The 27,741-nt window shown below is 44.5% G+C and overlaps 1 protein-coding gene across 5 annotated transcripts in view; it reads left to right on the plus strand.

The window, feature by feature from the left end:
* Window positions 1–27,741, plus strand: part of LOC143295939 (muscle-specific protein 300 kDa-like) — a 341,276-nt gene that overhangs the window by 222,803 nt on the left and 90,732 nt on the right. For all 5 annotated transcript variants that reach the window (XM_076607629.1, XM_076607632.1, XM_076607633.1 and 2 more), the window contains 19 exons: window positions 4,945–5,063; window positions 6,320–6,527; window positions 7,100–7,243; window positions 8,896–9,078; window positions 12,433–12,553; window positions 13,031–13,236; window positions 13,783–13,925; window positions 14,642–14,828; window positions 15,490–15,795; window positions 16,685–17,011; window positions 17,351–17,500; window positions 18,130–18,303; window positions 19,532–19,744; window positions 20,812–20,928; window positions 21,346–21,528; window positions 22,142–22,285; window positions 24,055–24,200; window positions 25,435–25,609; window positions 26,605–26,748. In XM_076607629.1, coding sequence (XP_076463744.1) covers window positions 4,945–5,063; window positions 6,320–6,527; window positions 7,100–7,243; window positions 8,896–9,078; window positions 12,433–12,553; window positions 13,031–13,236; window positions 13,783–13,925; window positions 14,642–14,828; window positions 15,490–15,795; window positions 16,685–17,011; window positions 17,351–17,500; window positions 18,130–18,303; window positions 19,532–19,744; window positions 20,812–20,928; window positions 21,346–21,528; window positions 22,142–22,285; window positions 24,055–24,200; window positions 25,435–25,609; window positions 26,605–26,748 — 3,390 coding nt within the window. The remainder of the gene's footprint in view (window positions 1–4,944; window positions 5,064–6,319; window positions 6,528–7,099; window positions 7,244–8,895; window positions 9,079–12,432; window positions 12,554–13,030; window positions 13,237–13,782; window positions 13,926–14,641; window positions 14,829–15,489; window positions 15,796–16,684; window positions 17,012–17,350; window positions 17,501–18,129; window positions 18,304–19,531; window positions 19,745–20,811; window positions 20,929–21,345; window positions 21,529–22,141; window positions 22,286–24,054; window positions 24,201–25,434; window positions 25,610–26,604; window positions 26,749–27,741) is intronic.

Raw genomic sequence — 27,741 nt, forward strand, 5'->3', positions numbered from 1 at the left:
ACAAAAAGGTATAATTGTATTTGATGAACGTGCTTTCGCATTTGTAAGTGTGCAGGGTCTCCCATTCAGGACATAAATAGGTGCTCTTGCTTAGCACACACACACACACACAGACACAAACACACAAAGACACACACACATACACGCACATGTTTGGAAAAAGAAAAAGTAATGACGGTGTTCGTGAAGAGATAGTGAGCGAGTATCCCCCAACTCTGTGTGTGTATGTTTGTGTACGTGGTTTAAGTTACGTTGAACATCCCTTGGAAAATAAGACGTGCACATGGTGAGACGGTGAGCCGGCAGTGTTGACACGTGCACCACGACCCAGGCCTGACAAGACTGGCAACAGTTTAGTCGGTCATTTGTGTCGACTGTGACAACCACTGCAGGTTATAGTTATGGACGACGGAGAGTCTCCTGCTAGGAAATTAGGCGTGGGTGAGGAGTGACCTTTGTGACACTGCACTGACACCACAAGAACGACTACATGGGCGGCGAAATACCACTTACTGAATAATAGAAGAGGGGAAAAAATGGATGTCAGTGATTGGAACTCACAACGCATTGACATGCGAGTTCGGCATTCAACATTATAGATGCACAGAAGATGGTGGCGCTCTCTCTCTATATATATATCTCTCTCACTTCCATGCCTTATTCCATTCAATGACATGCACACTGAACGGTTCGCCAGTCGTGATAGATTGGAGTTTAACGACCTGTTGGCGCCTACACCCATAGGGTCAATCACAGTCGTGAAGCCCCATCGCTTTTTAAGTGTAGCGAAGCTGCTGGATGCCTGTAACTGGAACTCAAACATTTTGACTGCGAGCTCGGCGTTCAGCCAAGTGAGCCAATCAGCCACCACGACACCCGACCGTCATCCTGCTGTCATCACGCCTCGCTTTATCCACACTGGCTGTTGTTACTGCAGTGATTATGCATCGCTTCAACACCATTGGCTATAGCTTCTCTCTGCCCACGCCTCCATTAAACTTCATTGGTCCAGCCACGCTTTATTGTTGGATCTCATTGGACGTATCTGAATCTCATGCATGCAGTAACGTTCTGCGGTCATCTCAAAATGCAATACCCTTTCATGGCACAGACTCCCATTAGGGGGTCAGTGACAATGACAGGTTGGTTGTCCAGTCCGCGAGGAAGCCCTTCAGTCAAGGGGGCATAACAACCAGCTGTGTGTACAGTTCCATAAACACTCAAGCCACACAGGTATACCTCTCTTTCCACCACCCCGTCAAGAAATCAAGATTATTTGGGTGTTGAAAAGGGATGCTCTTGATTTCCTGTCAAGCCAGCTGCGCTAAGTAACATCAAGGCCATCTCATATATAACTAAATCTCCGTAGTGGTGTTAGAACCATCCCTACCCTTTGTGCAGATTGTCACAGTCCAGCCTTTGGGAGTTATTCCCTTAAAAGGAAGTTAAATTGGTATTGGTAGGTAGATAAATAATTACTTAAACTAAACATGTGCAGATTGTAACCTACTTCAGAGGTTTAGTGAGTACCTTTAAGCCATCAGTAAAGATTACCAAGCGTTAATTTCTGAAGGCAGTGCAAAACCAAAAGAACCAGTTATTTCCAATTTATAGTGACTCCGCATGAAAGCGGTGTTCTTCTCCAAAACTGAAAACATTACAGTCGAATGGCGTCGCAAAGCTGCCAATGACGGGATTTAACAAGCATGGTGGCGGGCGAAGTTGTAATTCAGAAATAGCATGTGTTGCCACACACACACACACACACACACACACACACACACACACACACAGAGGCGCGCGCGGTATAGACACACACACACACACACACACACACACACACACACACACACACACACCAGTGTATTTCCTATCGTGTATCACGTAAAGTATCTACAAGACACTTTTGACACACTCCTGAATAAAATATGAATTTCATCCTTTTCGCGCGAACATTCAGTGTGGTGCAACATATATATCCTAAACAATACACTGAAAACTGTAGAGAACAGCTGAGTCCTCCCACCCCCTACACACACACACACACACACACACACACACACACACACTGTTGTAAGCTTCATTGCACTAAACCTTGTGTCAGGCCATTCCATATAGCCAGTTGTGATTGCAGAAGGGGATATAATTTTCAGGTGACTGATTTGCCTTCTGTTGTGTGACTTGGAGCACTCTCCGACACGGAGAGCAGTGGTTCTTGTTTCAGCTGACCCTGATTGTTTGAATGCAGGAAAGTGTTCGGTCGTGATTTCTATTCAGAATGCACATTAAAACTACTCACTGACACGCGCACGCACACACACGTCCGCATACACATACACGAGTGCGCGCGCGCATACACACATACACAGATACACGCATACACACACGCGCGCACGCTCCTTCCATGCATATACACATATTCTGATCACCCTCCTCCTGGTCCCTCAACTATATTTCCTTTTTGCTTTAATAACCTGACAATTGAGCATATAATTTTTCACTGTAGCTTGATGAAGCCTTTTGTACACGAAAGTGTGTCTTCACAAGTGACTGAGAACGTTGATGTTTTTGACTTTTTGCATTCATTATCAGTTGTTTCGCTTGTCAGTTTAACGACTTCTCTTTTACGAAGTCCTTTAAGTAATTTCCTGTAACTATATTTAGAGGTGTTTTTTTGTGTGTTTTTTTGTTTTGTTTTTTGTTTGTTTTTCTTTCAAATTTCACCCACATTTTTACCCTCATTTGCCCAGTTTCCCCCAACCCTCCATTCATCCACATCTCCCACCCCTTCTAACCGATAATACTCAGATGTATTCATAAATACTTTTACAAAATGTCTTCAATCACCGATATTTGTGACGGGACATTAAACAAAAATTCCTTCCTTCCTTCCTTTTTGCTATTCTTTCTGCGAAAGGATGTGAAATGAAATAGGTGTATTATTGCGCGCGCGCGCACACACACACACACACACACACACACACACACACAGTTCTCACTCCATTACTGCCTCCGTGAAGGTCATCAACTCCCCCCGCCTCCATCCCTCCTTCCTCCACCCCTCCGTCACCCCCTCTCTCTGTCTCTCTCTCTGCTACTTCTTCTGTTTCCCTTCCCTCACAGACGCACACCCTCCCCTCTATTCAACTCCCCCCCCCCGCCCTTTTTTTTTCTCTCCTTTTTTCTGCACCAGACAGCTGACGACGTTCTGTGAGTTCACCATAGACTCCTTTGAACGTCGGAGGGTATACAATCCGAATAAACATATCAATAGCAAGAACATTGTTACAGTATGATTTAGCATGCTGGCAGATCTCAACAGAATCAGACAAGCTGATTGAAAGAGGATGTTTTGGTTATCATCAATGATTATCATTCAGCTGGCAAAAATTGAACGGTTGTATGTTAACAGAGAGAGAGTGGTGTGTGTGTGTGTGTTCAAAGCTAATCAGCTTTATATCGGCACTGTACTTAGTGGTACGGCCAGGGGGTATGATCTTACCTGTGTCTACCTGCTGGCCCTGATCGGTAGTATTTTCCCCGGCAGCAGGCGGGCAGGGTATGGGGCGTTATCGGTTGTGTCTTAAATGTCTGTTACGCACTGTGATTTGGTGTTCCATGCAGTGCTCTTTCGCTTCATTGCGTGCTCGCATGTGCCTTGCGGCTGCTAGGTTGGGTCAGGAGTATGGGTGGAAATATTTTCTTTCTGCTACACTTGTGGAGTGTGTGTGTGTGTGTGTGTGTGTGTGTGTGTGTGTGATTAAACATACTTTAATGCGTTTTAAAGTGTGCATATAATCAATTTATGTATGTGTGTGCACATGTTCATGTACATACTGTAATGTGTGGGTGCTTGTCTACATGTGTGTGTTTGCACCCCAAGAGCCCACCACAACCCCTCTGTTTTTGTTTCTTGGTTTATTTTTGTTGATATTTCTTCATAATACATAGACAGACACACACACCCTGGCCCACCTCAACACCCCCATCACATACATGGACATAAAATGTTGACGGAAGTCATTTTTCCATCAGTGAAAAATGCAACAACAAAAAAGACATCCTTATTACTTGCAAAATTTACTTATTTTTGTGTTGTTTATTGTCACTGTCATTATTATTATTATTATTATTATTGTTGCTATTGTTATTATATTATTATTGTCATTATTATTATTATTTATATTATCATCATTATTATCGTTATGCCTAAGAAAAGAAAATTAAGGCAGATGTGATGTAGCGCATATGGATCTGTCTGCGTGCTTTCACATATCCATGAAACGGAAACTGAAGCTGCAAAAGTTTGCACCCATACATTCACATCCAACCAATCCCCAATTGTTAATGTGTATTTGCTTGTTTGCTGGTGGACATTTTTGGTGTTTGTTTATTTTTTTGACATAATTCTTTTTTGTTTATGTGGTGTGTGTAATAGTTGCTCATGTATAATGTTTCAGTGACCCCAAGCAGGCATATGAAATAACTTCTTGTCTTGTCTTTTCCGTTTTCTAGCCAGTGAGGGACCAGCCGCAAACTGACATATGCTTATGGTTGGGCCTTCAGCAAAGTGAGAGTTGTATGATCAGTGGTTTCTCCATTGCAAAAGAATGACGTCATTTATTGTTTAGTCTTTGGTGAACAACTGTGACTTCTTTCAAACCAGGAGGCAGGATTGCACAGGCACCTAGTGCTACAGCCTTGGGGGATACTTGGCCTTTGGGAACTGACCTAAAAGCCCTCTTGGCCGAGAGAGTGGGGATGTAACTTGGGCAAGACACTCTCCACCATACTTAAATTCTAGCCCAGATAGTTGCGACAGCAGTTGTGCCTGTTCTGCCGTTCTGGTGGTCATAGTCAGACACAACTGTCATTCACACATGCATGAAGTGAGTAGCCCAGACAGCGATTGATGGACCTTTTTGTTCGTGTGTGCTGTTTCAGAAATTTGTGGATGAGGTGGACCAGAAGCGACAGGGGGTGGAGGAGCTGAGGAACAAGGCCTCGGAGCTGCTGCCCAGCCTGAGTCAGCATGACACACAACTCGTGCAGGAACACATGAGGTGAGGGAGGGGGTGTGGGGGTGGGGGAGAATGTATGTGGGGGCAGGGGAGAGGGTCACATTAGCTGAGTGTTGTGTAGGGTGTGCTGTGGTGTTGGAGAGAAGAGTCACTATCATTCCAGCTTGGTTGCTCCATTGGGGAGTTTGTGTGTGGTGGTGGGGAGAGGGTAGAGGCAGATAGGGGTGGTGGTGATGGGAATGAGGGGGTTGTTTGTGTGTGAGGGGAGAAACGGGTGTGTGCAATTCAGACATTGAGACAGTGTATGTGTGTGTCTCTGTGTGTATGCATGTGTGTGTGTGTCTATCAATCTGTCTGTCTCTTTCTGTATGTGTTATATATATATATATATATATATATATATATATATATATATATATATATATATATATATGTGTGTGTGTGTGTGTGTGTGTGTGTGTGTGTGAATGGTAATGTGTGTGTGTGCATGTGTTTGTGATCTTGTATGCATGTTGCTTGCACAGGATTTATATTGTTATTGTTCTTGATTAAACTTAATCTCTGATTCCATTGACAAATGGACATTGTTTGTGTTCAAGACAGTTATATTGTTCTTAATGGCATTGCTCTCATTCTTGTTGGTTGGGTTTTAAAGAAAAAAAAAAAAGTTTTAGGTACCCAGTTGAATTTTTGTTATAGATAGCTGATTATCATCACTGACATTATTTTCATTGCACTGTTCTTGATCTGACTGTATGTTTTGTTTGTTTGTTGTTGTTTTTTTCTTTTTTAGCTACTCAGTCATTTTAGAATAAGCTTATGCTAAATTACAGAAACAACATGGCAGAATCAGTTAGCTGCTGGACTTCTGATCCAGAGTTTGTCAGTGGTCAGGGTTCAAGGCTTCTGTTTCGGCATGGTGTTTGTTGCGTCCTTGGGAAAGGCACTTTACTCCAATTTCCTCACTCTACCCAGGTGTGTAAGGGTACTTGATCTGACAGGAAAGGGGTAAACAGCAAAGAAAAGAAAGGATCTGGCCCCACCTCCCTTTGCCAAGCTGCTAGACACAGTAGATATGAAATCACTGTACACCCCCAAAAACAGTGTATGGCTGCCTACATGGCATGGCAAAAACAGTCATACACGTAAAATCCCACTCATGTACATGCAAGTAAATGTGGGAGTTGCAGCCCACGAACAAAGAAGAAGAAATCACTGTACAATGGCTGCAGAAAGCTGTGGGACCTTGAACATTGTTTTAATGCAGTCTCTATCACCTTGTTTCCCGTCATCCCCAGAACGACAGAGCGGAGGTACGGAGAGCTGCAGGCCTCAGCGGAGAGGAAGCAGCGGAGCTACGGATCACTGGGCGAGGACCTGGGCAGCATCAAGGCCGAGGCGGAGCAGTACGTCCGATGGCTGGAGGACACTGGCGCCACGCTAACTGCAGACCTCCGCCTGGGGCTGGACCCTGGGGATGTGGACCAACACCTGCACCACACACAGGTAGGGGTGTCTGAGGGGTAATGATGATGATGATGATGATGGACCCTGGGGATGTGGACCAACACCTGCACCACACACAGGTAGGGGTGTCTGAGGGGTGATGATGATGATGATGATGATGATGGACCCTGGGGATGTGGACCAACACCTGCACCACACACAGGTAGGGGTGTCTGAGGGGTGATGATGATGATGATGATGGACCCTGGGGATGTGGACCAACACCTGCACCACACACAGGTAGGGGTGTCTGAGGGGTGATGATGATGATGATGGACCCTGGGGACGTGGATCAATACCTGCACCACACACACGTATGACATATGAGGGGTGATGGTGATGATACTGTGATAGTCTTACAACAATAACAACGGCAATGACGATAGTCTAATAATAGTGATGACGAGGACGATGATTGTCTGACCACAATAACAAGAACAATGATGAGGAGGAGGAGGATAGTCTAACTACGATAACAACAAAAACAATAATGATCAGGATGACGATAGTTTAACCCGATAACAGTAACAACAACAACAACAATGACAAAGATACTGATGCCTGTCTCCCAGGAGCTGAGTGCCACGCTGGAGGAGAAGCAGGTGAGGGTGGAGGCAGTCAAACAGCAGGCAGAGGCCCTCCTCCATGACCTGCCCGGCCCGGAACGCCACTCTGTGGACCTCATGGTCAGACACGTCCAGGCACAGCACACTCAGGTCAGGCATCAGGGGGGTGGTGGGTTGTGTGGGGGTTGGGTTGTGTGTGGGTGACGTGAGGGGGTGGTTTTGTGGGTGGATGGATGGATTGGAGAGAATGTGGCTAAGAGGTGTGCCGTCAAACAGGGATGAACATAAAACAAAACATGTTTGTGCACACATGCACACATACACGCTCTTGCAATAACGTTTGTGTACAGAAGCAGCATGAACACAAAATGCATCACACACACACACACACACATACATACACAACACAACACAGCAGAGCACAGCACAGTACAACACAACACACACAGCATGCACACACACACACACACACACACACACACACACACACACACACACACACACAGGACAGCACAATACACAACACACATCCTCACATGCATGCACATGAGCACACACACACACTCTCTCTCTCTCTCTCAGCTTGCTATTGTCCCTCCCTCTTCCCCACCCCCTCCCCTTGCACCCACACCCTTACCACTCACTGCACTGATCATCAGACATACAGACAAGCCCGACACGAGTGCTCCAAAGGTCATAAAGTTATATCCTAATCACCCCTTCTCTAATCTCTCAGAGGAATCAAATGACTAAAGCTTGTACAATGCTCACATTGGCACTATGGACCTCTTCCAAATTGTTCTTTTGTCTACTGTCCTGTGTCTGCTCGTGTGGATATATCACTGAGCTGTTTTGGTTGTAGGTCAAAAAGGTAGTAGCATTTATTTTTGTTTCTGTACAATAATTTATGGTTTTACGGATTTTCTCAGTGACAAGTGTGTTTTTATCAAGTTTGGGTTCTACAAATTTTCCTGTTTTTTTGTTTGTTTTTGTTTGTTTTGTTTTGTTTTTTTTAAGAAGAAAGAAACAAAAAGAAGGTAGGGATTCAAAGTAGTGTCACTGATTAGTGTATACATGTGAAGTCAATCTTTTTTTTCTGAAAAAGTGATATACTTACTTTTAATGTCTTTTATCATCAGTGAAGAACTTTCCTTATGGTGGAACTTTGCTTCTTTTGTTTTTTTAATGGATAGAATTTAATCGTGTTTCATTTTATAATTTTCCTTAATGAGGACTGGATGATGATCAAATTTAATCTTACTTTATGAAATCACTGAAATAATGGTGTGCATTAGCCAAGTGGTTAGAGCATTGGACTTTAATCTGAGGGTCCTGAGTTTGATCCCAGTTGTGGCATATGGTGGGTTCAGGGTGAAGATTTTTGCAAACCTCCCAATTAAATGGTTAATGGGTTAAGAATGGTCATACACTGGAACATCCACTTGTAGGTATATGTACAATTGAACATGGAAGTCGTAGCCCATGAATTCACAGAGAGAGAGAGAGAGACACTGACACTGACACTGGTTTAAATTGTGAAGGCCACCAGCCCATACACAAAAGGGGTGGGGGGGGATACAATGGGACAATTCAACATGCAGAAAGAATATGTATTTCACTCATCCAAACAAATAGCAAGAGCAGAGAGAGTGATTGAGAGAGAGAGAGAGAACTTTGCTCATCCAAACAAAATAGCCAGAGAAGAGAGAGAGAAAGACTGAAGGAGAGAGATATTGAAAGACAGAGAAATTAAGAGAGAGAGAGTTACAGAGAGAGATGAGAGAGAGCTGATTACTGTCCAGGTGGTGGAGCTGGTGACGATGCGGTGTGCCCGACTGGAGGAGAGTCGTCAGCTACGACTGGACTTCCGCACGTCGGTCAGCAAGGAGCAGGATTGGGTGGACGGCAAGGTCAAGGCCGCCGAGAAACTGGACGCTGTCCGACTGCTGGCATCTGATGTGGACAAACAGGCCGACAAGTGCAAGGTGTGTGGGTGTCAGGGGATGATTGTATGTGTGTGTGTGTGTGTTAGAGAGGGAGGGGGACTGTGTGGGGGATGATTGTGTGGGGGGGGGGAGGTGAAAGGGTACTGAGTTGGAAATGATTGTGTGTGTGTATTGGAGGGGGACTGAGTGGGGATGATTGTGTGAGTGTGTGTGAGGGGTACTGAGTTGGAAATGATTGTGTGTGTGTGTTGGAGGGGGACTGAGTGGGGATGATTGTGTGAGTGTGTGTGAGGGGCACTGAGTTGGAAATGATTGTGTGTGTGTGTGTGTGTTGGAGGGGAACTGAGTGGAGATGATTGTGTGAGTGTGTGTGAGGGGTACTGAGTTGGAAATGATTGTGTGTGTGTGTTGGAGGGGGACTGAGTGGGGATGATTGTGTGAGTGTGTGTGAGGGGCACTGAGTTGGAAATGATTGTGTGTGTGTTGTTGGAGGGGGACTGAGTGGGGATGAGTGTGTGTGTTTGTGTATGCATGTGTGTGTGTATATTTGTTAGTGTGTGTGCATGTGTTTGTGTGAGCATGTATGAATAGGTAGGTGTGTGTGTGTGTGTGTGTGTGTGTGTGTGTGTGTGTGTGTGAGGGGCACTGAGTTGGAAATGATTGTGTGTGTGTGTTTTGGAGGGGGACTGAGTGGGGATGATTGTGTGAGTGTGTGTGAGGGGTACTGAGTTGGAAATGATTGTGTGTGTGTGTGTTTGTTGGAGGGGGACTGAGTGGGGATGAGTGTGTGTGTTTGTGTATGCATGTGTGTGTGTATATTTGTTAGTGTGTGTGCGTGTGTTTGTGTGAGCATGTATGAATAGGTAGGTGTGTGCGTGTGTGTGTGTGTGTGTGTGTGTGTGAATATGTGTGTGCCTATGTGTGTGCACGCTTTACTGTGTGTGCATGCTTTTAGGTAGGGATGTGTGTATACATGCGTGTGTGTATGCACGTGTGTGTGTCTTCTTCTTCTTCTTCTTCTTCTGCGTTCGTGGGCTGCAACTCCCACGTTCACTCGTATGCACATGAGTGGGCTTTTACGTGTATGACCGTTTTTACCCCGCCATGAAGGCAGCCATACTCCGTTTTCGGGGGTGCGTGTGTGTGTGTTGAGTGTGTGTGTGTGTGTGTGTGTGTGCTATGTCTCTCTTGGCAGGAGATGAATATCTTTCATATCTTTCACTTAGATTTAAATGTCTGTCTGTTTACTTGAGTACATGTCAGTGTGAAGGAACTTTACAGATTGCTACAGCTTTCAGCAACAAAAATTCTAATAAAGGAATGTTTATGGCACAATATTTTGGTATTTGACCAAACCTACAGTGAAAGGATTTTTTTTTTTTTTTCAAGATGTTGCTTTCTCTTGCACATGAATTGTTCTTTTCCTGTTTTCTTACAGAGAGACCTGACTAGAAGATTAGAGGTAGAGATACCGTGTGTTGACTGTGCACAGGTGTGATGTGTCTTTATGCACCTTGTCACTTTGAAAAACAAAACAAAAAGAAAAAGAAAAGCAAAATGATAAGTATGTAATGATTTTTGTTGTTGTGTTCTGTTGTGTGTAAACAAAAGTGAATTCATGTAACCACTTTGTCTCGGATCTCCATGTGTATGCATTTGTTTGTGGGAAATGTCAAAAGCAGTTTCCTTGGTTACTGAAAGTTGTGTATGAATCATTACATTGTACAATGGTAGGCATTAGAACAGGATGTCTTTATTACCAAGTGTGCTGAGGTCACATGTAATATTGGTGAGGACAGTGTATAAAAAGTTCAAATATGAATTAGAAATCATATACAAGCACAAATCTAGTTGGAATTTAGATATGATTATTTGTTTATACATATATCAATTCAAAGACATTTTCAGTCTTCCCCTGCATCATGATGTGGTAAGCAGGGTGAGAGATCAACAGTCTAGAAAGTGTAGAGGTAATGTCTAGTTTCCAGTTTTCATCAAACTTGGTATGGTGAGTGGCTGTGATTACAGTGTGATCCCTGTTGAAGTTCAAGGTCAGGGTCAAGGTCATAACACAGCATCATTATTAAGCTGGTGGGTACAAAAGAGAGAATGAAGGTTACTCATAAAATCTTTTTCAAGCTCCGCACAGTGACTGGCTATGGTCAGAACGCTGTCAAAAGTCAAGGTCAAAGGACAAGGTCACACTAGTGCTCGATGATACTGTACTTTACAGCACCCTTGTTGAATTTCTGTAATGACAGTGCTTAACTATGTGGGTGTCACATGTGAGTCTTGAAGGATTTGCTTCTGTTGTTTGTCCGTGTTTGACCACTTGGTTTGTGTGTGTGTTGTTTGTTTGTCAGAAAGACTGAATTTTCATTTCATAACCACAATTTGCTATTTCAAAACATTATGATCATGTATTTAAATAGCACTTAACATATCACAATGTTTTTTTGTTTTTGATGCAATTTTCTTGTGTTCTGATAATTAATACATCGACATGCTGTGTTTGTGTGTGTGGGTGTACATGAGAGAGAAAGAGAGAGTACAAGCAGGTGTGTGTTAATGTGTATGTGAAAGAGGGAGAGAGAGATCATTCTGTTTCCTTTATGCATTCATAAATTCTTTGCACACTTAAGTTTGTACTTTGTGTGCAGTGGTAGTAGTGTTCAAGTCTTTTTGTATCTTCCCAACTTGAAGTGATGTGAGGAAAAATAGTGGGTGTGTGTGTGGGTGGGGGGTGGGGTTGGTGGGTGGATGTGTGTGTGTGTGTGTGTGTGTGTGTGTGCGCGCGCACGCTGGGGAATCCATGAGACAGACCAAGAAGGGCAGTTTGCTCCATACCACTGGGCCAAGATAGGAGACTGAGTGCTGACCATGGGATTCTTTGATTTCTGTGAGGAATTGTCAGCACTCTCTAGAATCATGAGCTGAGTGTGTACAGTATGGTTTGTGACATTAAAACACATAATTTGTAATATCTCCTCTGCATGTCTTTGAAGCTGTGTCTGTTTATCCCGGTCTCACTCTTTCCCCCAAGTTTGACTGGAGCGTCTAGTCATTCGGATGAGACGATAACCTGAGGTCCCATGCAATGTAAGTGTTGTCCTCTGGCAAAATTCTACAGAAGAAATCCACTCGGATAAGTACCCCAAATTATATGTATGCATGCACTCAAGGTCTGTGCTGCTGGTTAGATATCTGCCTACCAAGAGGCCTGTATGGAGTGCAGTGACACCTCCTTGAGAATCGGAAACTGGAGTTGTGTGTGTAGTGTGTGCTTCTCTTCGCCTCTCTCCCTGGAGGTGTGTGGTGTGTATTGTATGATCATGCGCAGCACGATGACTGTGATGTGTGCCGTATTGGAGCGTGATGACTGTGGTGTGGCAGGGTCTACTGAGCAAGGTGCAGGCCCGCAGCACACAGCTGGAGGAGCTGGACACCAAGGGTCAGCAGCTGAAGGAGGGCTGCACACAGGAGGGGGCTGAACAGGTGGACACCACCCTCACAGGTAGCTGCACTTACATCTGTCCATTCATCTGTCCATCTCCTTCTATCCGTCCATCCCCATCTGTCTATCCATCCCATCCATCTGTATTCATCCACTCATCCATCTGTGTGTCCATCCACCACCCATCTGTCCATCCATCCATCTGTCCATCCATCCATCCATTCATCCATCCGTCTGTCCATCCATCCTGCCACTCATCCATCCATCCATCAGTCTGTCCATCCCCATCCATCCTGCCACTCACCCATTCATTCATCCATCCATCTGCCTATCCATCCATCCATCCATCCATCCATCTGTCCATTCGTCCATCTGTCCATCCATCCACCACCCATCCATTCATCTGTCCACCCACCAATCCATCATTCCATCCATCCATCCACCCACCCACTACCCACCAGTTCATTCATTCATTTATGTATCTATTTCATTATGTATTTATTTGTATACACATTATTATCTTGTCCCCACTCTCAGAGCTGAAGGACCAGCAGCGGACACTGTGTGAGCGGCTCAAGAGGCAGGAAGACCACCTCAGGAACTGTGCTGCCGCCCGCCGCCTGTTTGAGTCTGACTGCCACAAGGTGGCCCAGTGGTGCCGTGAGACGGACCTGCACTGCGGCGCTGACCTGCCCTGTGACTGCGCCACCCAGGTGCTGGAGGAACAGGTGCAGCAGTACAAGGTGAGAGGGGGAGGGGTGTACCTGGGTGCTGTGCCTGACAGGGTTTTTTTTGTTGCCCTGTGAGGATGTGTGGGTGTGGGGGGAATGAAACAGAGGGGGGTGGCAGTGGGTGAGGGCCAGGCAATCCTGTCTGTTGTACCTGGAGGTAAGGGTGTGGGTGGGGGGAAGGGGTGTGTGAGGGTCAGGGTGTGAGAAAGTGATTGGAGGGGGATGGTGGCAGGTGAGTCCCTGTCTGTTGTACCTGGGGCTATGTGTGTGATAGGGGTCAGGGTGTTTGGGGTGGAGTTGGTGTGTGAGTGGATAAGGGGAGTGGGAGGGAGGAGCGGTTGGCTTCATGTGGGGTGATTTGAGAGAAGTGGGAGGGGAGGGGGGATGTGTGTGTGTTTGAGTGTGTAGGATAGCTGTGTACATTGTGTGTGTGTGTGTGTGTGTGGAGGAAGGGGAGAGGGTGAGGGGGAAGGGGAGTAACAATGAGCAAGCTGACGATGACTAAACTTACTGTGTGTATGTGCATGTGTGTGTGTGTGCGTGCATGTGTGTGTGCAGAGCCTGGCCAACACGGCCCGCCTGTTCGAGTCCCTGGTGAAGGAGACGGTACAGCGAGGGGAGGGGTTCAAAGCTGACCTGTACGAAAATGACCTCCCCTTGCTGGAGGAGCAGCTGGCCTCTCTGCAGACTTCCTATGACAGGTCCGTCATGCTGGTTGGTAGGGTCAGTGGTTTCTCCACTGCCATGAGAAATCATTTACAGCTTAAGTCTTTTGTGAAAGACTATGACTCTCAAACCAGGAGGCAGGATTGCACTGGCTCTCAGTGCACCAGCCTTGGGGGATAGCTTGCTTTTGGGGTCCTTCCCAAAGCTGACTGTTCTAAAGCCCTCTTGACCAAGAGAGTGGGGATTCAACTTGGGCAATACGCATTCCACTATTACCAATTCTAGCCCACACAAGACCTTGATTTATAGTCTCATCTGAATGACTGGCATCCAGACCACCACTTGAGGTCTAACAGAGGGGAAGAAAATGCAGGCAAGTGTGGGATTCAGTCCTATGCCCTCAAATTTCTCGCTTCCTAGACGGACATGTTACCACTAAGCCATCACACCACTGATGATTATGATTCCTCTGTTATATTCCAGGAGGAAGGCGGCAGAAGGATTAAGAAAATCAGACTAACTGTCTAGTCATTCAGATGAGATGATGAACTGAGGTCCCATATGCAGCATTCACTTGGCACTCAGAAAAAGAACCCATGGCAACATAGGTGTTGTCCTTTGGCAAAATTCTGAAGAAAAAAATCTGCTCTGATAGGTACACAAATGTATATGCATGCACTCAAGGCCTGATTAGGACATTGGGTTATGCTGCTGGTCAGGCATTCTTGAGAAACTGAAACTTGTTTCCCAGGACCAGCCAGGTGGTGAGAGAGCAGCTGCAGTCCCTGGAGAGCAGCCTGTCATCACGGCGACAGGTGGAGGACAGTATCGAGTCGTGCAGAGCTTGGCTGGAGGACATGCAGGACCAGATCAACGCTGCTGACCAGCCCCTGGGGCCTGACACGCAGCACGCACACACCTCCCTGCAGCAGTTTGAGGTGAGACGTCGTGGTGTTAAGGTGTCCCAGAGGCAGTGCTGGTCTAATGTTCAATGCTCACCTTATATAAGAGATTGACATAAGCTTACAGTTGGACCAGCAGCAAACTGATAGCTGTGTGATCAATGGTTTCTCCTCTGCATTGGGAAGTCATTCACAACTTAGTCTTTTGTGAAGGATTACAGCTCTCAAACTAGGGGGTAACACTGCAATGGCTCCTTGTGCTGCAGCTTTTTGGTCTAGCTAGCCTTTGGGGACCATCCCAACGCTGACTGTCCTAATGCCCTCTTGGCTGAGAGAGTGGGGATGTAAGTTGGGCAAGACACTTTCCACTGTAATCAGATTCTAACCCAGATTGATGGCTATGGTCAGACACAACTGACAGTCATACATACTCGGAGGCAGCATGTGTCTTGAGTTACCAGAAATTATCTGAAACAATGCCGTTTCTTTTGTGTGTATGGTGAGCATGTTGTTAGTGTGCTTTGTATCTTTAATTTTTAATCACCACATGGTGATTGGAGCTTTTTTGTGCAAAGCTGAGTACTAGTTCTCTGAATATTCCTCTTAACTACAGAACACTAAATCAACACAAAGAACTCATAATCTTGAAGTCTCTAGGTGAACACCAAATCCACACAAATACCTCATAATCCTGCAGGCACTGGAGAAGTTGCTGGCAGACTACCAGCCAACGATGGCCCAGCTGAACAGCAGTGTGGAGACTCTGCGGGCACAGGGACAGCTCAGCCAGGTCGACCACATCCTCCACCTGACCTCACAGCATGAGCTGCTCACCGACCGTGTCAACGGTTGCCGTAACAACCGGCAGGCGGCACTGGCGGTGCGACAGCAGCACCAGAGTCAGTTGGCAGAGATTGAGGAAGCTCTGCAGGAGAGCAGGGAGCAGCTGAAGGCGGTGACAGAGATGGGGGTGGCTGTACCCGAACGTCTGCACAAGTACAAGGTGAGGAGGGCTGGGCTTTTTAGTCATGGCAAAGAGGGAATGTGGAAGAAGAAGAAGGAGGTCATGGCAAATGGAGGGGTAGGGTGTGTGTGGAGTGGGTGGGGGAAGGCAAGTCGAGGGTGATGGTGTGTTATTTTGTTTGTGGGGTGAGATTTAGGGTTGTGTAGGTGGTGTGTGTGTGTTTTTCATTTTGCGTGTTGTCATCATCATTGTTGTTAACAAATTATAGTGTTTAGCTGATTATTATCATTGCAATAGAAATGACTATATATTTTTTATTATAAGTTCTTCAATTGACATATCGTAGTCATCATATGTAGTGGTGTCGAAATCTGCAGACTGATCCATATACCCTACACCACATCTGCTTAAAAAAAAAGGAAACAGAAACAGAAAGCAGATACCCACCCTATGTATAAACCCAACATACTTGCCAGGCATTGAGAGTCTAAATACATTAAAATACAATAAAATGAAAGATACATAGAAATCGCCACCATCACTATTGTCATCAGTACCATCTGGTTATGCAAATGGTTGTTTGTAAAGCGCTTTATTAATTTCTTTTCTTTTCTCTTTCTTTCCATTCTGTGTTAATGTCTTATACAAACCCTGAGCAGGCTCTCAAAACTTGATCAGCAAGTTGGGTTTATCGAAAGCTAGGCATTTGCTCTTTTTCTCTTTCTTCGGGGTTTTGTTGGGTTTTTTTGGTTTGTTTTTTGTTTTTTAACAGATATGATGCAGCTGTTATAGATCAATCCACATGCTTTGACACCTCCTTGAAACTGAAAACTGAAGAAAAAAAAAACTGATAAGAAGCACTTAGAGCTTGGTGTCTGATCGAGGAGAGGCACTATATCAATACCCATACTCAGCTTGTGGTCACCAGGAGCTGCAGGAGAGGCTGACCAAGCTGGACCCCAAGGTGAGGGCTGCGGAGGACCAGGCCAAGCAGATGGCCATGGACTGTCCCCAGGAGCACAGGGCTGCCGTGCTGGGGCCGGTGGAGGCAGCCAGACAGGACCTGGGCCAGCTACGTGAAGAGCTCACAGCCTGCATCCAGCAGTGCCAACAGATCCAGCATGACCGCGACAGCTTTGAGGCTGCCGTCAGCCAGGTGGTGGCCTGGCTGGAGGACAAGGAGGACATCCTGGCTTCCCTCAGGCCCCTGCATCTGGATTCTGATAAAGTCGACCCCGTCATTGAGAAGCATAAGGTAAAAGGAAAAAAGTGTGTGGGTTGGGTTGTTTGGGGTTGGTTTTTTGTTGTATTTTACAGGATTTGGGTGTAAAGATGGTTTGTGGGTTTGTTATCAAATCAAATTATGGTGCTTAGAGCCTCGCCAACCACTGAGGCCATCTCAAGGCTATCGCCACACTAGTCAAGCGGATTTGCTGATGGTGTGTATGTATGTGTGTGTGTGTGTGTGTGATATGCAAATAATCTGTATGTTGTCACACACAAAAAACAACTGTTGCTAGTTATTTGAAAATATTATCATGCAAACGTTTTTGTGGGGAAATAGATAATAAAAAATATAAAAATCCTGTGGCAGGCCACGTCGTCAGAAGCTGTGCAGAAGCTGAGCTCCATCCGAAGCAAGGCAGAAGTAGAGTTGAGCCATTTCCAGCAGCTGGGGGAAGAGGTGCCGCAGCCCTTCACTGAGAAAGTGCAGCAGATTGACGTCCTCCATGTCTCCATACAGGTGATCCAGATATCCTTACTTTACTTTACTTTACTTGCTGACTGTTAAGCCCTGTAGGACGTAAGGCAGCAACAAAAAGCACACACGCACATGCACAGAGATTATGGATTCAACAACCATGTATCAATCCCATACCTCCTTCCCACCCCCATCTCCCCTCTCTCCACACCACACTCAAACACACACATACACACTCACACACAAACCCTTCTTCACACACACATACACACACAACCCTTCTCCAAACACAAACATAACACACACAACAGCCTCTTCACACACCCAACAAACACACAACAAATCACTTCACCACATAACTTCAGGCATAATCGAACCAACACTGTCTCCCCCCCCACCCCCTCCACCACACACACACTCTTACACACACACACACACACACACACACAAAGATACACACAGGCTAGAGTCTAAGCACATAATATGCCAAATACATGTTCAAGATAACATTTTGATCATAGGCAAGATTCACTGTTATCAGACAGACATTTTGGTTTGGGTATTAATTATGAGTAGTATCTCTCTTCATGAATATAGGTGTCTAGACTGGGGAAAACACACATGAAAATAAACAAACCACAGAAAAAAACCCACAATCCCTGTGTCAACAGGAGGCGATAGAGAAGAAGCAGCAGTACCTGGAGGAAGCCAAGGGGGACAGGGAGCAGCTGGAGACGTCCATGCGGCAAGTGCACGACTGGCTGCGGGGGGCTGAGGAGCTGCTGGACTCTGGCTACGAGGGGCTGGACTACAACACAGTGGACAACACCCTGTCTGAGTTCACCGTCAGTCACATTCCTATATTGTACAGGGTTCACAAAAAGTTGGGGACCGCTAGGGAATGCGCACAGTTTTCGTGTTGAGAGCATGGTGAAATGAGGCTGAATTTCTGGAAAACAGCAGTGTATGTAGCTAATGTAATGAGTGAATCCCATAACCAGAGGTACTTTCTTGCATATGCACTTTCTTCTCTTTCTTTTTTTTTTTTTTTTTTTTTTATAACAATGAAAAACCATGGTTATCGTTTATAAACTACTGAATAACTCCATTTTTGGCTGAAACTGATTTTTGAAACGCAATTTTTCAAGTTGTTCAATGGACAGGTATGCCTGAAACAGATGTTAGTGTACCCAATGAGAAGCCCATGGTAGACTATATGCAGCACATATGATTTGAGTAGTCTATCTATATTTGAACATTTTAAGAAAATATACCAACTTTTATGAAATGGTCCTTAACGTTTTGTGCATTCTGTTTGTAAATCTGAATTACGGGGTGTAAATGAACTTGAGGAAATAGCACTGAATACAATAACAGCAACAAGAAAAGAAAATTCTACAATATGAATTGTGAAGTAATGTGGTGTTGTTTTTTAGTGGACAACACACCACAGACAAGTAAATTTTTTGTCATTTTGATTGATCTTTTAACAAATTTGCATTGTTTTGGTTTCTGTTTGACAGGGTTTATTTTTAGAACTGACAGGGTATCAGCCTTGAAACAGCCCTTTGCAGTGGGCTGTGCTTTGAGCAGCATGATTTGATTTGGAAGGTCCTGTATGCTGTGGGTGATTTTTCTCACCTCTCGTTAACAGTGTTGCAACAGATGCAACAGCTGAGTGGCTAAAGCATTGGATTTTCAATCTGAGTCCTAGGTTTGAATCCCGGTCACAGCTCCTTGGGTGTAAAGGGTGGAGATATTTCCAGTCTCCCAGGTCAACAGATGTGCAGATCCTGCTTGTGTCTAAACCCCCTACATGTGTATACACATGCAGAAGATCAAATACACACGCTAAAGATCCCATAATTCATGCCAGCGTTCAGTGGTTTATAGAAACAGGAATATACAAGGCATGCACACCCCCATGTATCCTAGAAAGTGGAGTAAGACTGCATACATGGCCAGGGGGCGGATTGTAAAAGCCCATTCATGTATACAAGTGAACATGGGAGTCACAGCCCACGAACAAAGAAGTAGAAGTCAATGATGGTATGCATCTGTCTTCATGTCCAGGACTACTTCTCAGAGGCCAGCCTGTGTCAGGATGAGATGGAGCAGGTGACGGAGCTCTCGGACAAGCTGCTGAGTACACTGGACGCCAACGACACACAGACCCTGCACCAGTCCCTGGCCGGCGTCAACAAGAGGCTGGCACATGTGATGGCCACCTCCAACAAGAAGCAGCAGCTGCTGGAGGGCAAAACGGCACAGTGGCACTCCTTCCAGGTCAGTGGAGCAGTGGTCTGGTGGTTAAGCTGTGTTGGGTTACTTGATTGTGTGTAGTTAGCTGTATGCGTTATTATGTGTAGTTAGCTTTATGCGTTGCTTTTTTACTTTTTGTCCAACCTTTGTCTTGTTGCAAGTGCTTTGGACTTGGCTGCTGGCTGAGATATTGTGAAGGGTGAGTGACGAGCCTGTGGATGCACAATTTAATTTCCAAATGGATGAATAAAGATGTATTGAAGCATCCGTCTAGCAAGCAAGAGAATCTTAGTGCATAGGATAGAATCCCACCCTGGCCAGAATTATTTTGCTCTCCACTAGACCTTGAGTGGTGGTCTGGATGCTTGTTTAGATGAGATGATAAACTGAGGTCTCATATACAGCATGCAGGTAGCGCATGTAAAAGAACCCATGGCAACAAAAGGGTTGTCACTGGCAAAATTCTGTAGAAAGATCCACTTTGATAGGAAAACAAATACAATTGCAGACAGAAAAAAGAAAATAAGATTTCTCTTTTGTACTCATTGATCAGATCGTTCATTGCTATGACTCCATGAAATGTTTATGTTTTTCAGTTTCATACTTATCACAGCAGTGATGTTTTTCTATTTCATACTTATTGTTCAGTGACCCAACGTTCTGTTTATATCACACATAAGCTTACAGTTGGGCCAAAAGCAGAGTAAGAGCTGTATTTATCAGTGGTTTGTCCATACAATGGGAAGTATTCACAGCTTAGTCTTTTGTGAAGGACTATGACTCTCCAACTGGGATGCAAGATTGCACTGGCTCTTAGTGCTGCAACCATGGGGGCTAGTTGGCCTATGGGAACCATCCTAAAGCCGACTGTCAGAAAACCCTCTTGGCCAAGAGAGTGGGGATGTAAGTAGGGCAAAACATTCTCCACTACAATCAAATTCCAGCCCAGATAATCGTCACAGCAGTTGCCGCCTCTGCTGTTCTGCCGGTAATAGTCAGACATGGTCTTTCAGAAACTTCTGTATGCTCATTCATGTTTTATTTAATTGTTCTGTGCGCACTGTGATGGGAGGCTGGCTGGCGTGTCACAGGAGGGGAGCCAGGAGCTGGGAGCCAGTCTGGACGAGCTGGAGGCCCAGTGGGAGCAGGTGGACAGCGGACCTCTCTCCTCACACCATGACCTGACTGCTCTGCTGGACAGAGTCAGGGTATGGTCACCTCTTTCTTCACACACACACACACACACACACACACACAAACACACACACACAGATACCCCCCTCCGCCTCCCCCCCTCACCTCCCCCCACACCCCCACACACACATGCAAACACAAATGGACACATATGTACATACACACGCACATTCACACAGATTAGTCTCTGTCAAGCAAACAACACAAAGCTAATGTAGAATAACACACAGAACACAACACTACAGTTCTTGACTCACAGTCCACAATTAGAGTCAAGTTTCACTGATTACATGGAACATCGTAAATACAAAAGATGAAATGACCCAAGGGCTCATAGAATCGTCTCTGGTCATCTCTGTAACCATAGGTACAATGGTGACTGAATATCTATGACTTACAGCAAAACCGTTACCAGATGTTGGCTGTGGCAGGTATTCACGGGCAGACTGGAGGAGAGGCGGGAGGCCATCGGGTCTCTGAACGAAACTGCCCGCTCCCTCATCCGCTCAGCCAACCCGACCAGCACGGCCACCATCAACCGCTACTTGCTGACCCTCAACCAGCGCTGGGATGACCTCATCGCCAAGGCTGAGGGCAGGGAGGCAACTCTTGATGTAAGTTACACATTTGATTTTTTTTTTTTTAATGTTATGGAAGGCTGAGGGCAGGGAGGCAACTTTCGATGTAAGTGATTTATTTTATTTTATTTTTTGTGGCCATAGGGGCAGTGATTTCCTATCCACTGTGTCTAGGGCTCGTTATAGGATGACAGTGCCCAGTCCTCTCTTTCTGTCGTTTTGATATTTTGGAGCAAAGTTAAGTATCCATTCACACCTGGGTGAAGTGAGGAATATTAGAGGTCTGATAGCTCTGGATGTTAGTTAGAATTATAAGTTATATTATGCATACACACACACTGTGGCCCAGGATCTAACACTCATGCACGCACACACACACACACATGCACACTAATTGTTTTTGTTGTTGTTTTGTGTTTTTTTAAGGTATATCATCTCATTCGAATGACCACTATCCAGACCATCACTCAAGGTCTAGTGGAAGGGGAGAAAATACTGGCAAGTGTGGGGTTTGAACCATTGCACTCAAGATTCTCTAGCTTATACGGGCTTTGAACATTTGCACTCAGGTTCTCTGGCTTCCTAGGCAGACATGTTACTCCACCTTTTTCATGACGGCTAGAACTGACTGTGACTGTGTGTGTTGCAGGAGCTGCAGCGTCAGTGGCAGGAGTTCAGCAGCAGTGTGCAGGGAGCGGAGGACGTGGTCAGTCTGGCCCAGGACACCATGGCCTCTCTCACAGCACTGCCAGACACACAGGAGGAGCTGGTGGAGAGGCTGGAAGTGCTTCGGGTCAGTTCCTGCTTTTCCTTTGTTCACAAAAATTTACAAAAATTATTATTTAATTACACATACTTAACCGTGACCCAACTAGTGCAGACTCCAGCAGGGGTCTGACATTCCTGCCTGTGCAAACTACTATCCGCCTATGCAGAGAAAACGAAACTACGGCCGATAACCTCCCGGAAGTAGATTATTGTTGTATCGTTATCTTTATTGTTGTTGCAAGGACTGATTGGAAGACTAGGCAGTGCCTAAAATCTTTATCCTTGTGTAATAAGTTTTTGAATCTTGAATCTGTTTGTTGTTGGGTGTTGGTGTTCCTGTTGAGTGGTTCAGTTTGTGTGTGTGTGGAATGGGGGGGGGGGATATGGGGGAGGGATGTGTTTGTGTATGTGCACACACCTGTTTGTTTATGGTACATTGAACTTGAATGCATGTATGTTTGTGTGTACATAACCTTGATTTGTAAACGCCACAAGCTCCCCATCTGGAAGGTTTGAGCATCAGTCTGCATTTATTTTTTACCTTTATTTATTTTATTTTATTTTTTTATAACATGATACATGGTATACAGTCATAATTTGTGGATGGCCAGTGCTCCATGACACCTTTATGAAGCTGGGAACATTTCCAGGAACTTACGGTCAGTCAGTGTATACAAGAGTTTTTGTCATTTCAAGAGGGACACTCTTTTATATTCATGGGCAGCAGTTCCAATGTTATCTTGTATGTATATCTGAGAAGGCTTTTACATGTGTGCCTGTTTTCACCACACCACTTAGGCAAACAATACATGTTTTCATGGCTTAAACATACCCCATTACAGGAGTTAAACCATTTAGCCCTGGGGAGCTTACAGCCTCAGCAGGTTCCATGCCTTATTGAACTGGAATAAAATGTAAAATATATACTGTTTTTCCTCCAAATTATATGTCGACACATTTGGAAATACTGTATAAGTTACTTCCCTTTCTTTGTGGTTTACACACTTATATGAACATGAAAACTGTTTTAATGAGACAGATTTGATGTCAGAGCAGTGCTCGGGGCAGTGCTTAATGAGTTAAACCTGCCCTGTTGTCATGGTGCAGCACACACTTTGCATACTGGAAAAGAACCATGGCAACGAGAGTGTTGTCCTCTGGCAAAATTCTGTGAAAGAAATCCATTCTGATAGGTACACAAATACGTATACATGGACTCAAGGCCTGATGAAGTGCATTGGGTTATGTAGCTGGTCAGGCATCTGCCTAGCAGATGTGGTGTAGTGTATATGGATTTGTCCGATTGCAGTGATGCTTCCTTTAGAAACTAAACTACTTCTTCTTCTTCTTGGTTGGTGGGCTGTGACTCCCATGTTCACTAACATGTACACGAGTGGGCTTTTAAGTGTATGACTGTTTTTACCCCCATTTTTACCCTGCCATGTAGGCAGCCACACTCCATTTTCAGGGGTGAGCATGCTGGGTATGTTCTTGTTTCTATAACCCACCAAATGCTGACATGGATTACAGGATCTTTAACATGCGTATTCGATCTTCTGCTTGCATATACACATGAAGGGGGTTCAGTTAGAAGCAGGTCTGCACATATGTTGACCTGGGAGATCAGAAAAATCCCCACCCTTCACCCACCAGGCACCGATACTGAGATTCAAACCCAGGACCCTCAGATTGAATATCCAATGCTTTAACCACTCGGCTATTGTGCCCGATGCAGTGACGCCTCCTTGAGGAACTGAAACTGGTGTGCTGAGCGGTGTGTGTGGTGTGTGACAGACGGTGCAGGACGACCTGGACAGCCTGGGTCCCCAGGTGGAGCGGCTGAAGATGGCCAGCAATGCCCTGCAGAAAACACTGCCCAGCGCTGAGGCCATGGTCGCCCTGCAGCACCGCTACCTCACCCTGATGGAGAGCTATGACAAGTCAGAATGATCATGTTGTTCATGATATTGACAATGATAGTAGTAATAGTAATAATGACAATCACGAACGTTTTGATAAAAGTAATGAGAATGATGATAGGATAATAATAAATGATAATAAAGCATCAGGGTCATGCTTCTGAAAGGGTGTGTATGGTGGAATGATTTAAATTTTGATAAAAGTAATGATAATGGTGATGATAATAATGATTATGATAAGGCATCAGGGTCATGCTTCTGAAAGGGTGTGGATGTGTGGGACTGTTGATTGTCTATAATGACTACCGACGGTCTGTGACCATTGATGGCCTGTGACCGTTGATTGTCCATATTGATTGTTGAATGTCTGTGAATGTTGATTGTCTGTAATGACTGCTGATGGTTTTTGACTGTTGATTGTCTATGACTGTTGATTGTCTGTGACTGTCGGTTGTCTATGACTGTTGATTGTCTGTAATGATTGTCAATGGTCTGTGACTGTTGATTGTCTTTGATGACTGTTGGTGGTCTATGGCTGCTGATTGTCTATAATGACTGTTGATGGTCTGTGATGACTGTCTATGGTGTATGACGACTGTTGTTGGTCTATGGCTGTTGATGGCCTATAATGACTATTGGTGGTCTGTAATGACTGTTGATGGCCTATAATGACTATTGGTGGTCTGTAATGACTGTTGATGGCCTGTAATGACTATTGGTGGTCTGTAATGACTGTTGATGGCCTGTAATGACTATTGGTGGTCTGTAATGGCTGTTGATGGCCTATAATGACTATTGGTGGTCTGTAATGACTGTTGATGGCCTGTAATGACTATTGGTGGTCTGTAATGACTGTTGATGGTCTGTAATGACTATTGGTGGTCTATAATGACTGTTGATGGTCTGTAATGACTATTGGTGGTCTATAATGATTGTTGATGGTCTGTAATGACTATTGGTGGTCTATAATGACTGTTGATGGCCTATAATGACTATTGGTGGTCTATAATGACTGTTGATTGTCTACAATGACTATTGGTGGTCTATAATGACTGTTGATTGTCTACAATGACTATTGGTGGTCTATAATGACTGTTGATGGTCTATAATGACTATTGGTGGTCTGTAATGACTGTTGATGGTCTATAATGACTATTGGTGGTCTGTAATGACTGTTGATGGTCTATAATGACTATTGGTGGTCTATAATGACTGTCTATGGAGTATGACGACTGTTGTTGGTCCGTGTGCCCAGACTGAAGGTGAGGGTGGGTGAGGAGGTGGGGGTGGCCCAGGAGGAAGTGGAGGACCGTGACAACTTCGGCAGGGAGGTGCAGCGCACCCTGTCCTGGCTGTCGGACACACACACCTCCCTCACCGCCATGGACCCTGAGGCTGACGACACTCAGGACAATGTGGAGAGGTGCAAGGTCAGTTCACCACTGTTTGTTTTGGGGTTTTTTTCTTTCCACTCCTGGAACTGTTGTGTGTGATTTTCAATTTATGTTTGTACTTTTTATGTACAGCACTCCTCTCACCAAGTCAACTTAGTCTTTTTAGTTTGTTATTTAGAAGTGCAAGGCTAGTTCACCCTTTCACTCGTGGAACTAATTGTCATTTTTGCTTTAAAAAAAAAAAAAAAAAAAATCACCAACTTGCAACAACAACAAAAAAGAATATATATATATATATGCATATCAACTAATACTCAAAAATGTGTAATATTGTTTTATTGAAGGAAAATAAGTGGAGATCATGATTATCATATGTTCATTGTTGACAGGTTGAGATGACTCTTAAATCATTGGAAGATAAGCAAGATTTCATGGGTTTAAATGGTACTAAAATATCTGCAAGGGTATTGGACATAATAGCCAAGTGCAGCTATGTTGTTTTCCTTCACTGTCATGTTGTTCTATACTCACACACTTACACCCATACCCACACTCACACCTATACCCACCCACAAACACTATTCATGCATTACACAATATTACTACACACACACACACACACACAAACACACACACACATTATGTACAACATTACAGCTTGAAGCTTTCATCAGGGGGCTTCATACTGATAGTTAATGAACCCCTTAAACAGTGGCTTCAAGCTAAAATATTGGAGTTTTTTTTCTGCGCCCATTTCCAACATATCCAGGCCCCCTCACTGTTGATGTACTGGGTTGGGTGTAATCCTCATCAGGATAACCAGCTTCTGTTGATCAACAACTACATTTCTTTCATTTGTTTCCTTTTCTGGTTGGTTTGTGCTGTTTTTTTCTAATCTACTTTATTAGAATTTCTGATATGTCAGACATAATAAAATGGTAATACATAGATTTTTTTTTTTTTTTTTTTCAAAAATTTAAGGACAGAAGTTGTATAAAACTGCTGACCGATTGTGTTGATTGTCCACACAGACATACCAACAGGAGATCACACTACGCATGAATCAGATGCGACGGCTGACAGTGCTGCAGGAGACCAAGTATGCTGCACTAGGCCGCGACCTCCCACAGGAGATGCACAGTCAGCTGCAAGACATGCAGGATCTCGAAAAACAGGTGACTTTTGTTTGTTTGTTTGTTTGTTTATTTTAATGATTCTTCTTTTATGATATTTGGATGTGGAGTTTTTTGGGGTTTTGCATGAATCTGTATGAGGGATTCAGTTGTGTAGACATTGTTGATGAATGTGAAGAAGATTGTAAATTTTACATTTGAAAAAGTGTTGTGTTGTGTGAAGCATTTTATAAATGTGAAAAAGATTCTGAATTTTACAGTTGAAAAACTGTTGTGGCGTGCAGTACAGCACTTGTTTTCCATTTTGATTGACAACTCTTAACGCCATCCCAAGAACTGTTGAAACCATATCTGCTGAACGGTGGTGAAATGAGCTTAGTGTGGCATGAGTTAAAAGCGCAGCCACTACTGTTTGTGCACTGTTTAATAGTATTATTCATTTTGCTGAACAAAAGTAACACAGTCCCAAGAGGAAGAAGTCCAGATACAGAATGGCGACTGACGTCCTGACCTGTTGACTCCATCTAATCTGAGTGAGGTGACTGGTCGTCATTGACAAGCTCTTGTCAACAGCAAACAAGGAGTTAATCCTAGCCTTTGAACTTTAAGTATTCTAGCCCTAGGTTATTAACCTTTGCCTAGAACTTAATCCTGACCTTAGAAAATCCAGACCCAAGAACTCTAATCCAGACCCTAGAATCTTAATCCTGATCCTAGAACCTGACACTTAATCTTGGCTCTTGGCTGTATAACTTTATACTAGCCCCAGAACCTTAATTCTGCCCCTAGATCTTTAATCCTAACCCCAGAACCTTAACCCTGACCATAAAACCTTAACCCTGACCCTAAAACCTTTATCCTAACCCTAGAACCTTAATCCTAGCCCCAGAGCCTCAGTCCTGACCCTAGAACCTTAATCCTAGTCCTAGAACCTTTATTCTAACCATAGAATCTTGATTCTAGCCTCAGAAACTGAATCCTGACCCAGGAACCTTAATCTTAATCCTAGCCCTAGAACCTTAATTCTGACCCTAG

The sequence above is a fragment of the Babylonia areolata genome, chromosome 21 (genome assembly GCF_041734735.1).
Source record: "Babylonia areolata isolate BAREFJ2019XMU chromosome 21, ASM4173473v1, whole genome shotgun sequence".
Lineage (NCBI taxonomy): Eukaryota > Metazoa > Mollusca > Gastropoda > Neogastropoda > Buccinidae > Babylonia > Babylonia areolata.